The following is a 13,083-nucleotide window of genomic DNA, read 5'->3' as shown; positions in this document are numbered from 1 at the left end:
CATCGAAGAGTCTTGCAGAGAAGATAGCAAGTCCATAAACCGCCACTTGTGCACGCACAAAGTTTTTGGAATTGTCCTTAGAACCAGCAATGCTGTTATCCAGTCCCTTGCTGAATTAGTAACACACGTGCAAACACTAACAGTCCCAACTTCTCACATATTGTGCATTACTATGACCAACAGAAATGTGTGCAGTGAAATGAATGCTTACAAGTTACTTAATTTGATGAACTGGTGACAATTACAATATTATAACATGAGAATACAATTACAAAGGTACAAAATACATCATTAAAAACATAACAATACAGATAACATTTGTAGTAATACAGGCTTTACAAAAGAATCGAACTAACATAGTGCCGGCCGCGGTGGTCTAGCGGTTCTAGGCGCTCAGTCCGGAACCGCGCGACTGCTACGGTCGCAGGTTCGAATCCTGCCTCGGGCATGGATGTGTGTGATGTCCTTAGGTTAGTTAGGTTTAAGTAGTTCTAAGTTCTAGGGGACTGATGACCACAGATGTTAAGTCCCATAGTGCTCAGAGCCATTTGAACCATTTTTTTGAACTAACATATACGTCAGTGTTACAGGAAATATGACATAAGTAAATACATAAAAGATCAGAATAACTTTTGAAACATCAACTTTACACATGAGCATTAAAACAAAACAGAATAAATAATGTCTAAGCATATTTACAAGGTAAATAACATATTATTAATGCCAATTATATTTGAGGATAATAGTATTCCTCATCATAGTGAATATAGCTTAGTATTAAAAGAAGAAAAACTTCTATGAAACTACACAGAGACAGGAAGAAAACAAATACACAAGGGTACACAAAAACATAGTCGGATAACACAAAAGGAAAGGACAGGGTTTGTTTTCAGTGTAACATTTGGTACTGCAGTCCAACCCAAAACTTCATTCCATAGATCTTTCGTCTTATTTCAACCTTTGCTTCCATCAAAAAATCCTATCCAAGCATGCTTTCTGTATTCTGTTTATATCCTCTTTCAAAAATAGTTTTTCTGCACTGTACACTACATTTTTGGCCAAACCATTTTCTTATAGCTCCTCAATGCATTTCTTCCAATCCATCATAGTTAGTTTCTTATATAGTCTACCCCCTCTTAAGCTAACTTAAATCTACTGAGCTCAGATGCTAAACTAAGGGACGAGGCAATGCAGCAGCACAAAACAATTAACACAAACATCAATGACAAAAAATTTAAATAGGCAAAGCAATTGCAATATTACAACTAATATAAGGCACTGTGCAGCAAACAAGAAAAATAAATCAGTAGTAAAACTAGCTTAACTCAGAGTAATACAAAGTGAAATTCAGTAGCACTATGCCTGGCAAACAGCAGCAGCAAATGTAATAAGTTATATCTAAACATGACATAGCTCAAGCAAAAAAAAACATTACACTAAAGGCAATAATGCAGACAAGGGAAATGTATATTCACATCTTAATGTCTATGTAAATTAAGTGGTGCACCACAAAAACTAATTCTACAAAAAATTACCAAGTACATGGAAAGAAAATTATATATGCAGTTATTGTTATCAGTCCCTTCTTATTGTTCTTTCCATTCCAAGAGCTCCTTTTTCGAAGAATGTGGATCATAAAATAATTATTTAATAGATCTGTTGACAGAAAGTGTTCACATTAGCAAATGCATCTAAGTTTATTTTATAAAACTAATGCTGCAACACAGCTGGAAACCAGATATTAAACAAAATGAGCAATCTCTCAACTACAAAGACAATAGATGTAAAATGTTTCTCATCATTTCATTAGGCATTTTAGTAAATATCATAAATTACGAGCTCCACAGTATGCTTTCAACAAGGAAATGTCAATAGCGACGCGCTGTTCACATCCAGCTGCCGCTGCCCAACACTACAATGGCAGACAACAACGCAAACTAGCTACAGACTGCACACAGCACAGCCAGTGATTTTCATACCGTGCGCTACGTAACGTTGCCGATAAGAAAACATAAACAGCCTACTTACAATTATGGCCCACCGCCTGTATCCCTTCACACCGACGGTGATGGCACCTTCTAGCAGTATAACTCTCCGCGCCACAAGGCCAGTGGTTTGAGGAGCATGACAGTTAATTCACGTTGATGTCTTGGCCACCGCATTCTCCCTATCTGAACCAATGGAGCATACCTGGGACGCTATCGGCCCCACAACCACACCCACAAATCATCTGGCACTATATACCTCTGGAAACCTACTAAGGACTTTTCGAATCCATTCTACACAGGATCGCTGCTGTATTGCGTTCCAGATGTGGACCAATACGGTGTTAAGCGACTGATCGTAATGTTTTGGCTGAGAAGTGTGTATCACCCACCTTTTGCAGAGATTCGAGATTTAAACTGGACATGACTGCTGGATTTTCCTACGTAATGAACACGTGAAAACGAAGTTCAGCAATTCTGCTTTTGCTTTCCTGCCACAGTTTCAGTTCCTGTTAATCCACGAGTTTCTTGACACTAACAGCCACTGACAGCTTTTAAGTATGACTAGAATTTCTTTCGGTTTCGTGAGAAGTGTTTCGGTAAGATACTGCTAGTGTAGTCTCTGAAGGCTTTAAACATTTCCCTTTTGATAGCCAAAAGCGTTTCCTCTTGCTTATCTGTATCTTCAACCCTATGGTTTCTTTTACAGCCGGCCGAAGTGGCCGCGCGGTTCTGGCGCTGCAGTCTGGAACCGCGAGACCGCTACGGTCGCAGGTTCGAATCCTGCCTCGGGCATGGATGTTTGTGATGTCCTTAGGTTAGTTAGGTTTAACTAGTTCTAAGTTCTAGGGGACTAATGACCTCAGCAGTTGAGTCCCATAGTGCTCAGAGCCATTTGAACCATTTTCTTTTACACCTATTGTACAATCTTCAGAGCCTGATCGCTGTTGGTGTATATTACGCCGACGGAAAAAATCCCAGCACCAAGAAGGGGTTGTGTGACATGAACTAAAGTTGGTAAAGGTGTTTGTACATCTTAAAGATCATGTCTGTCCAAACTTCGTGCCAGTTGTAAAAGAGTGACGATAGTAGCGCCACAATGAGGATGCATATCAGGTTTGCTTCAAATATTCACTGTAACGGTCATGAGCGTTATTTAGCTTTGAGATTGAACGTGGTTGGACGTGCTGAGTTGATGTTACTCAAGAACGCCTTTAACGCGACAAAGACGCCATTATCAACACGTCACTGCGTTTGAACGAGCTCTTGTAATAGCTGGATGATCCTTCTGCGATACTGCACAAAGACATGGCATAAATGTAGCCAATCTACATACTTGCTGGCAAACAGTAGTCACTAGAATGCCCTTCGCAACAAGATCAGGCTCAGAAAGGTGAAGTGGCACTGCCAAAACGGAAGACCATCATATTTGGCTTATCGCTAGAGCCCAAAATAATTCATCTGCAGCAGCAATTTCAGGAGCAGTTGGTATCACAGTGACACAACGAAGTATTACAAATTGGTTACTTCAAGGACAACTCCGACCAACATGCCCTGTAGTGTGCGTTCCACTGACGCCAAACCACCGCCATTTGCGACTTCAGTGGTGTCAAGCGAGAGATCATTGGAGGGCATGGTAGAGGTATATTGTGTTTTCTGATAAAAGCTGGTTCTGCCTGATAACTGTGTGTTGGTTAGATGGAGGCCAGTTGAAGGCCTGCAACAGACCCGTCCACGCGCAAGTGACACTGGACTTTCATCAGGAGTTAAGATGTGGGGTGCGATTTAATATGACAGCAGTAGCACTCTAGCCGTTATCCCACGCACCCTGACTCGTGACTCGACCTGTTGTGTTGCCATTCATGAACACCATTCCAGGGTATATTTTCCAACAGCATAATGCTCGCCCACGTACCGCTTCTGTAACACGACGTTCTCTACAGAGTGTCGACATGTTGCCTTGGCCTCATAGAACACTAGTTCTCTCTCGGACGACAACCCCAGCGTCATCCACAAACAGCAATAAGCGTCCCTCCCTGTATTTTCCCACCAAGTGCACCAGGCATGAAACTCCATCACACAAACTGACATCGGGCACCTGTACGACACAATTCACACACGTCTGCATGCTTGCATTCAACATTCTGGTGGTTACACCGGTTATTAATGTACCAGCATTTCACATTTGCAGTGGCTTGTCTCAAGCTTACATTATCCTGTGATCTTGCAGTGTTAAAAATTTTAGTTTGTTGCGTAGATAAATGTATTCCTGAAATTTCATTACTCTGCATTAATTATTTCTTTGCCTTGCGATTCTTTTCCGTCAGTGTATTTGAGGAACGACAGAATGCCAGTATTTGCTTGTTTCCAGGTTATTTCGTGGGTGATCTTCACGGGAGCCATTTCGTACATGAAGCTGGCCATAGCGTCCATCTTCCGCACGGAGGGCGGTCGCAGCCTGTTCTGGTGCGGCGCCGCGCAGCAGATGGGGTCGGCCGTCGCTTCCGTGGTCACCTTCTTCCTGGTCAACTACGCCGGCATCTTCCATTCGTACTCTCCATGCTGATCACTTCCACAGACGGTGTGCACGAGACCACAAGCTGCGCACGTCACACAGTGACTGTGCAATTTTATTTATACTGCCCAGTGAACACGATCTGCAGATGACATTACTTTGTGCTGTGAAACTGACAAGGACATCAGTTTTGTCTACGAATTATTTACATCTTAAATGTATACTGCCATTTACAATAAATGCCGTATATATTTTTTTTTATTTCAACTCTGGCTCCTCACGCACAATGTCCAAAGAATAACAGAGTGTCCACCGACAGACTACCAAGATGGTTTTCAAATATTCGTGTAGAGTTTTGATGTAAGAGATCCACGCAATGTCTGCTCTATACAGGATGAGTCAAAAAGGACTTTACAACTTTGGATTGACATAGCAATTTATTACGATAACTTACAGAATCTGTGGATGTATCATTTTCTAGCAAACAACCTCAAGTCTGATTCACGAAGTGCATCAGCACCCCATTGCGCCACCGTCAGTGCCAGGGCATAGTGCACAGTTAAAATGGCTACTTTCACCGTTGCTGTGTGTTTTGGTTTCATCAAACGAACTGTGCAACAACTGTTAGGCGTAAATTTCGCTCCGAATACACTAAAGAAACTGCAAGCAGGCCTACAGTTTACTCTTGGCACAATAACTTTGTTGAGAAGGACTGTTCACTGCGATATGATAAATCGCCCGATCGCCCACGTGTTGATGATTATTTCGAACAGGTTAGGGAGAGCTGTGCCCGCAGTCAACAAAAATCAGCACGACGCGCGCCTCACGAGACTGGCATTCCACAAAATACTACCCACCTAATTTTCAACATTCGTCTGTAGCACCACATCTCAAAGGCTTCGATTCTCTTCTGTTCCGGTTTTTCCACAGTCCATGTTTCATTACGGAAAAATGCTGTGCTCCAAACGTACATTCTGTTGTGTTGCCATTTATGAACACCAATTTCTTCCTCAGATTAAAGCACTGATTGACTAGTAGACTTGTCTTGGCCTGGAATGCCCTTTTTGCCAGTACTAGTTTGCTTTTGATGTCCTCCTTGTTCCGTCCGTCGTTGGTTATTTTGATACCTAGGTAGTAGAATTCCTTAACTTCATCTACTTCTTGACCTTGAACCTGATGTTAAGTTTCTCGTTGTTCTCATTTCTGCTACTTCTCATTGCTTTCGTCTTTCTTCGATTCATTTCATTCAGCAGCTCACGTAATTCTTCTTCATTTTCACTCAGGATAGCAATGTCGTTAGCGAATCGTATCACTGCTATCCTTTCACCTTGGATATTAATTTCACTCCTGAAACTTTCTTTTATTTCCATCATTATATACAGTTTGAACAGTAGGGGGGAAAGAATACAACTCTGTCTTACACCCTTTTTAATCCGAGCGCTTCGTCCTTGGTCGTCCACTCTTATTATTCCCTCTTGGCTTTTGCACATATTGTATATTACCCGTGTTTTCCTATAGCTCACCCTTATTTTTCTCATAATTTCGAACATCTTGCACAATTTTACACTGTCGAACACTTTTTCCAGGTCGATAAACCCTACGAACATGTGTTGATTTTTCTTTAGCCTTGAAATTGGCACAGCACACTAGTGAGGAAGGTAAGGTTGCTCGAGTGGATTTCTGTGAAGAAAAGTTGCATCGGACAGAGGACGACGAGAATTCCTGAACACAGTAATCTACAGCAATGAGTCAACGTTTGATGTCAGTAGCGTGGTGAACACCTCTAACTGCAGAATATGTGCCTGCGAAAATTCACATGCAACCCTGGAACACGTTCGTGACAGCCCCAGAGTTAATGTGTTTTGTGCCCTTAGCAAATTGAAAACGTGCTGTCACTGGTGTTGTGTATCTGGATATGCTTGAACATTTTTTTTATTCCACATATCGATGAAGATGACCGAGATGAAGTTAAGTCGCATAGTGCTCAGAGCCATTTGAACCATGACGTAGATGTGACCGTTTACTACCAAGAAGGCGGTGCACCACCTCATTTCCTCACGGAAGTTCGAGGTTTCCCGGGCACTCGCTGCACAGGTTAGTGGATTGTCCGTGAAGGGCTAACCGCAAGGCCACCTCCATCTCCAGACATAACACCGCTGGATTTCTTTCTCTGGGGTTCCGCTAAAGACCGTATGTGTGTTCCTCCCTACCAAACAATTTAACCGACTTGAGAAATCGAATCTACGCTGCTGTTGCACAAGTTACGCCCGATTTGCTGCAACGAATATGGGAAGAAATTTATTACAAGTGGGATGTTTGCCGCATCACAAATTGTAGTCACATCGAATCAAAATGACACTTGACACTTTCATGTGAAACTTGAGCTTGTTTCCTACAAAATGTCACATCTATCACTTCTGAAAGTTACCTCAATAAATTTCTATATCATTCCAAAGTTCTAAAATCAATTTTGACTGACCCTGCAGTAGCAGCTACACACCATGGACTCACGAGCCATCGAAAGTGTCCGGTGGCAATTTTTATCCACAACTGCTCAAACGCCGCCCAAACTCAGCGATATTAGTCATACCTACGCACAGCATGTGCGCGTCTCGCTCCACTGCGTCAGATACATTCTCAACACAGCGTATTCACTCAGAGAAGATCCATGAAAGTTGGTGCGGCCTTTTCGTGACTGTTTCTCGCGCCCGACACGACCATTCATGTAACAAGAATTCGTTTACGTTCCTATGGCAAATCGTCAGTTTTGCCACAGTTGTAGGCTACCAGGTGGTGTTGCCAGTGCTAAGCAAAGCCATCCATTAAAGCCGGGTGACATTCAATTCAATCCATTTCAATTTATAGCGCCCTTGTAGTACATCATCAAAATGACATAGGACTTTTCAATAAACATTACAATTTAAAATACATGTACATAAAATTTTATAATTGAATTTACTTGTCACTTAGACATTACAATTTTAATAGAACTATAAGAACATTAACATATAAATATACAAGTAGGATAACAACGTACAAAAAAAAGCTAGTGATTCTCACATGAAAGATTATTTCCATTCTTACATTAACACTGTTTCACACTTTCATAGAAACAGCAAGTATTTAAATGTGAGCAATTACACATATTTAAAACTTGGGTTTGTCCGTTAAAGACACGTGTAAAACTTGCAGCCTCATCTTAAATTCATTCAAGTGATACTCACTATTGGTTATTTATTTAGGTACGATGTACTTCCATAGATCAGTATCCACCTGAATAGCCGTGCCTGTTGAAATGCTGCTCCCTTAACGGGGAGAGGCGCCAGCCCCGGATGGAATCCACCCGCCCGATTAACAATGAGGGCTGTTGTGCCGCCCACCATAGATTTAGCTTTCAGGCGGTTTCCCACATCCCCCTAAATGAATACGGGACTGACACCAAGTTCCACCGAGTTACACGATTCCTTCACTTTCACAACATACAGACAACTGAGATACACATGCACTGAGGCCACAGAAGTCATGAGATACCGACTACGAAAAACTTCTAGGACTTATAGAGGGGAGTGAGTAAATCATATATTGAACAGGAGCCCATGTCCGGAAACGTACCGTATACGTTCTACAACGGTTTCAGTTCAGAGGTTTAACTCATTCACTTCCGCTCGAGGAACCGAGTTAAGCGTGACTTAGTATAATTCGAACGGAAACTTAACGGAGCATCCATTTATCATTTAAGCAAGTTTGTTTGTATTGACACTTAAACATTACGTGCTTACGTTATTCAGAATCAAAAAAGAACCCAGCATACTGTAGGTAATGAACAGTACTGATGCATTACGACAGCGACTCGATGTGGCGACCACCAACGTTGTTACAGACATTGTACCTACGAAGCATGTTCTGGTGCACATTCTACATCCCACATGTTGTCTCTTCAGTGTCTTTTTATTTATTTATTTATTGTTCCGTGGGACCCAATTAAGGAGAAATCTCCATGGTCATGGAACGAGTCAATACTTGAAATTATAACACGATAGTAGAAACAGATAAAATGAAATATAAGAAACATATTGAGGCGACAAGTCGTAAGTTTAAATAAAGAAAATCAACAATCTAACACTGGAATTTGCTTAATTTTTTTAGCTCTTCCAGGAGCTCCTCGACATAATAGAAGGAGTAAGCCATGAGGAAACTCTTCAGTTTGGACTTAAAAGAGTTTGGGCTACTGATAAGATTTTTGAGTTCTTGTGGTTGCTTATTGAAAATGGATGCAGCAGAATACTGCACTCCTTTCTGCACAAGAGTCAAGGAAGTGCATTCCACATGCAGATTAGATTTCTGCCTAGTATTAACTGAGTGAAAGCTGCTAACTCTTGGAAAAAAGCTAATATTGCTAACAACAAACGACATTAAAGAAAATATATGCTGTGAGGGCAATGTCAGAATTCCAAGACTATTGAATAGGGGTCGACAAGAGGTCCTCGAACTTACACCACATATAGCTCGAACAGCCAGTTTTTGAGCCAAAAATACCCTTTTTGAATCAGAGGAATTACCGCAAAAGATAATACCATACGACATAAGTGTATGAAAATATGCGAAGTAGATTACTTTTCGTGTGGAACTGTCACTTATTTCAGATACTGTTCTAATGGTAAATAAAGCAGCGTTTAGTTTCTGAACAAGATCCTGAACATGGGCTTTCCACGACAGCTTACTATCTATCCGAACGCCTAGGGACTTGAACTGTTCCGTCTCGCTTATAATATACCTATTCTGTCTGATCGAAATATCGGTTCTTGTTGAATTGTGAGTTGGAAACTGTAAAAACTGAGTCTTACTGTGATTTAGCATCAAATTATTTTCCACAACCCACGAACTTATTTCATGAACTACATTACTTGATACTGTTTCAGTATTACACACAAGATCCTTCACTACCAAGCTGGTGTCATCAGCAAACAGAAATATTTTTGAATCACCTTTAATACTAGAAGGCATATCATTTATATAAATAAGAAACAGCAGTGGCCCCAGCACCGACACTTGGGAACGCCCCACTTAACAGTGCCCCATTGGGTCTGAACATCACTACCACTCTCAATATTGCGGAGAATTACCTTCTGCTTTCTGTTCTTAAAGTAAAGGGCGAACCAGTTGTAAGCTACTCCCCTTATTCCATAATGGTCCAACTTCTGCAGTAATATTTTGTGGTCAACACAGTCAAAACCCTTCGTTAAATCAAAGAAAACACCTAGCGTTCGCAACCTTTTATTTAATCCGTCCAAAACCCCACAGAGAAAAGAGAATATAGCATTTTCAGGTGTTAAACCATTTCTAAAACCAAACTGTGCATTCGACAGCAAATTATGTGAATTTAAATGCTCCAGTAACCTTGTATATACAACCTTCTCGATAACTTTAGCAAACACCGATGGCATAGAAATAGGTCTAAAATTGTCAACATTATCCCTGTCTCTCTTTTTATAAAGTGGCTTCACTACCGAGTACTTTAATCGGTCAGGAAACTGACCACTCCTAAGGGAAAAGTTACAGATATCGCTAAGTACTGGGCTAACATACGTAGAACAATACTTCAGTACTCTGCTAGATACCCCGTCATATCCATCAGAGATCTTGGTCTTAAGTGATTTAATTATTAACTCAATCTCCCTCTTGTCAGTATCATAGAGGAGCATTTCAGGTAACAGTCTCGGAACACTTTTTTCTAAGAGCGCTATATGATTCCCTGTTGGGACTAGGTTTCTATTTAGTTCGCCTGCTACATTCAGAAAGTGACTATTAAATACTGTACATATATGCGACTTATCAGTAACACAGACATTCCCACTACGTACTGATTCTATATCCTCGACCTGTCTCTGTAGACCAGCCACTTCCCTTACGACTGACCATATGGTTTTAATTTTATCCTGAGACTTAGCTATTCTATCTGCATACCACATACTTTTTGCCTTCCTAATAACATTTTTAAGCTCCTTCAATACTGTTTGTAATGGGCTGCTGCATTTAGATTTTGACTGTTTCTAACGTTTTGATATAACTGCCACTTTGTTCTAAAAGATATTCTTAGCCCTCTAGTCAGCCACCCAGGCTGCCTGTTTGTGCTAGTACCGTGTTTTGAGCGTTCTGACGGAAAGCAGCTTTCAAAGAGCACGAGAGAAAATTCTTGAGAAAAGCATTATATTTATCGTCTACTGTAACAGCACTATAAACATCTTGCCAGTCTTGTTCCTTGATAAGGTTTACAAAGGTCTCTACAGCAACTGGATCATCTTTCCTAAAAAGTTGGTAACTATATTTAACATGTGTCGCAGCACAAAAATCTTTTAGAGTTAAAATTTGTGCATCATGATCTGAAAGGCCATTCACCTTTTTGGTAACAGAATGCCCTTCTAGTAATGAGGAATGAACAAAAATGTTGTCTATGGTTGTTCTCCTGTTCCCTTGCACTCTCGTTGGAAAGAATACGGTTTGCATAAGATTATATGAATTTAGGAGGTCTACCAGTATCCTTTTCCTTGCGCAATCACTTGTACAATTAATACTGAAGTCGCCACATATAACTAACTTTTTGTATTTCCTATAAAATGAACCAAGAACCTCCTCTAGCTTTAGCAAAAAAGTTGTGAAATCGGAGTCTGGGGATCTATAAATAACAACAGTTAGAATTTTAGCTCCACTAAATTTAACCACACCTGCACAACATTCAAACACCTTTTCAGTGCAGTACTTTGAAACATCAATTGACTCAAAAAAATGGGGTCAAATGGCTCTGAGCACTATGGGACTCAACTGCTGAGGTCATTAGTCCCCTAGAACTTAGAACTAGTTAAACCTAACTAACCTAAGGACATCACAAACAGCCATGCCCGAGGCAGGATTCGAACCTGCGACCGTAGCGGTCTTGCGGTTCCAGACTGCAGCGCCTTTAACCGCACGGCCACTTCGGCCGGCAATTGACTCAAATGGGATGCCGTTTTTCACATACATGGCTACTCCCCCACAGCGCAAAGAGCTCCTAGAAAAGCTGCCAGTTAACCAGTATCCTGGTAAAGGGAGCCTCTGAATTATCTCCTTATTTAAGAAGTGTTCAGATATACCAATAATTTCAGAGTCAACATCTATAAGCAGTTCACTAACTTTATCTCTAATACCTTGTATATTTTGATGGAATATACTAATTCCCTCATTACTCGGATACCTAAGCTTTGTCAAAAGTGGTTCCTTTGTTAGAGAGACTTCCCTTAAGCAGGAATACCTATCAGCTGACTTCAATTTAAAAAAGGTGCAGCTCTAACACCCACTACTGCAGGAAATTTCCCGTGAGTGATCCCACCACCCCCACCTATGCTGTCACCTATAAGCTTTGCCAACCTCCCCTTCCCATACCTGTTGAGGTGTAGGCCATGTCTAGTGAAACCTGTCCTGCTGATAGACTCCACCGACACCACTGAAATGTGACTCATGCCTTCTGTCATTAGCGCACCCCCAAGTCTCATGTTATTACGCCTGACGGCTGTACTAAGGTGAGGCCGATCGTGACGCTGAAACAGTTCCACGAAATGCACATTCGTGTTGCCAGTCTGAGTGGCTATCTTTTCCAGGTCACCATCTATGTCATACTCCCCATCCCTATCAATACTATTACCAGCCCCACCCACAATCACTACCTGATCCTCTTTAGTAAAATCCCTACATAGCCTCCCTATGTTAACAGTCACCTGAGCCAATCCTGCATTAGGCTTCACAATGCTGGTGACCTGGTACTCACTCCCCAACACTTCCTGCAACTGCTGGCCTACACCTCTGCCATGAGAACTACCTAACAGCAGTACCTTCTTCTTTCTCTTCGACTTTGCAACTGTCCTAGCCACCGTAACTGCTTACTTCCTACATCTACAGCTACTAGAGATTCCTCTCCACTAGACTCTGACAGTTGGTCATATCTATTGCAAACACCAATAGTAAAACTATCTGAAAATCTTCTTCTCCTAGCAGATCTCTTGCCAACAGCCAGCTCCCATTCCCCAACCCCGTTCTCCCTCCTCATCCTATGTAGCTCCTCCTGTGCGTTTTTCAACTGCACCTGAAGGGCACAGATCTTACCCTCCTGCTCCTCTATCAACTTACTCTTGCTACATAACCTGCAGTTCCAGGAGAGGATCTCACCAGAATACCCACTGGCTTCCCCACTGCATTCCCCCCAGTGAAAATACTTCGAACAAGTCTCACACCGCAATCCACTACTCACGAACCTACGGCAAAGCCCACACTTCTCACTCATGGTAAAATTTTACAGTTATTGAAACAAGAAAACTACTTTATCTAAGTTCCGCTACGACAATAAGAAGATGTTAAAAACTGACTACAATAATCACAAACTTACTCTACAAGGGAAGTAACTACTATTATTAACAGTATCAATCAAAAACAAATGAGAATATAACAAAAGAGTAACACAGAAAGAAAATCAAACGTCTAATGACACAGTAACGAAACTGAAAACAGCTCCCAAAAAGTTCTTCTGAAATTATTTCACCAGAAAACACCAAGAAC

At 41.3% G+C, this 13,083-nt stretch overlaps 1 protein-coding gene across 1 annotated transcript in view; it reads left to right on the top strand.

Annotated features, from left to right (window-relative positions):
* The window catches only part of LOC126190930 (solute carrier family 52, riboflavin transporter, member 3-A-like), a 105,950-nt gene extending 101,189 nt beyond the window's left edge, over positions 1-4,761 (top strand). The window contains exon 3 of the mRNA XM_049931569.1: positions 4,357-4,761. Within this exon, the coding sequence (XP_049787526.1) occupies positions 4,357-4,551 (195 nt within the window). The 3' untranslated portion in view covers positions 4,552-4,761. The remainder of the gene's footprint in view (positions 1-4,356) is intronic.
* The last annotated feature ends 8,322 nt before the right edge of the window (positions 4,762-13,083 follow it).

This window comes from Schistocerca cancellata, chromosome 6, assembly GCF_023864275.1.
Source record: "Schistocerca cancellata isolate TAMUIC-IGC-003103 chromosome 6, iqSchCanc2.1, whole genome shotgun sequence".
In the NCBI taxonomy this organism is placed as follows: domain Eukaryota; kingdom Metazoa; phylum Arthropoda; class Insecta; order Orthoptera; family Acrididae; genus Schistocerca; species Schistocerca cancellata.
Note: the sequence above shows the minus strand (reverse complement) of the source record. Positions and strands in the feature narration are given on the sequence as shown.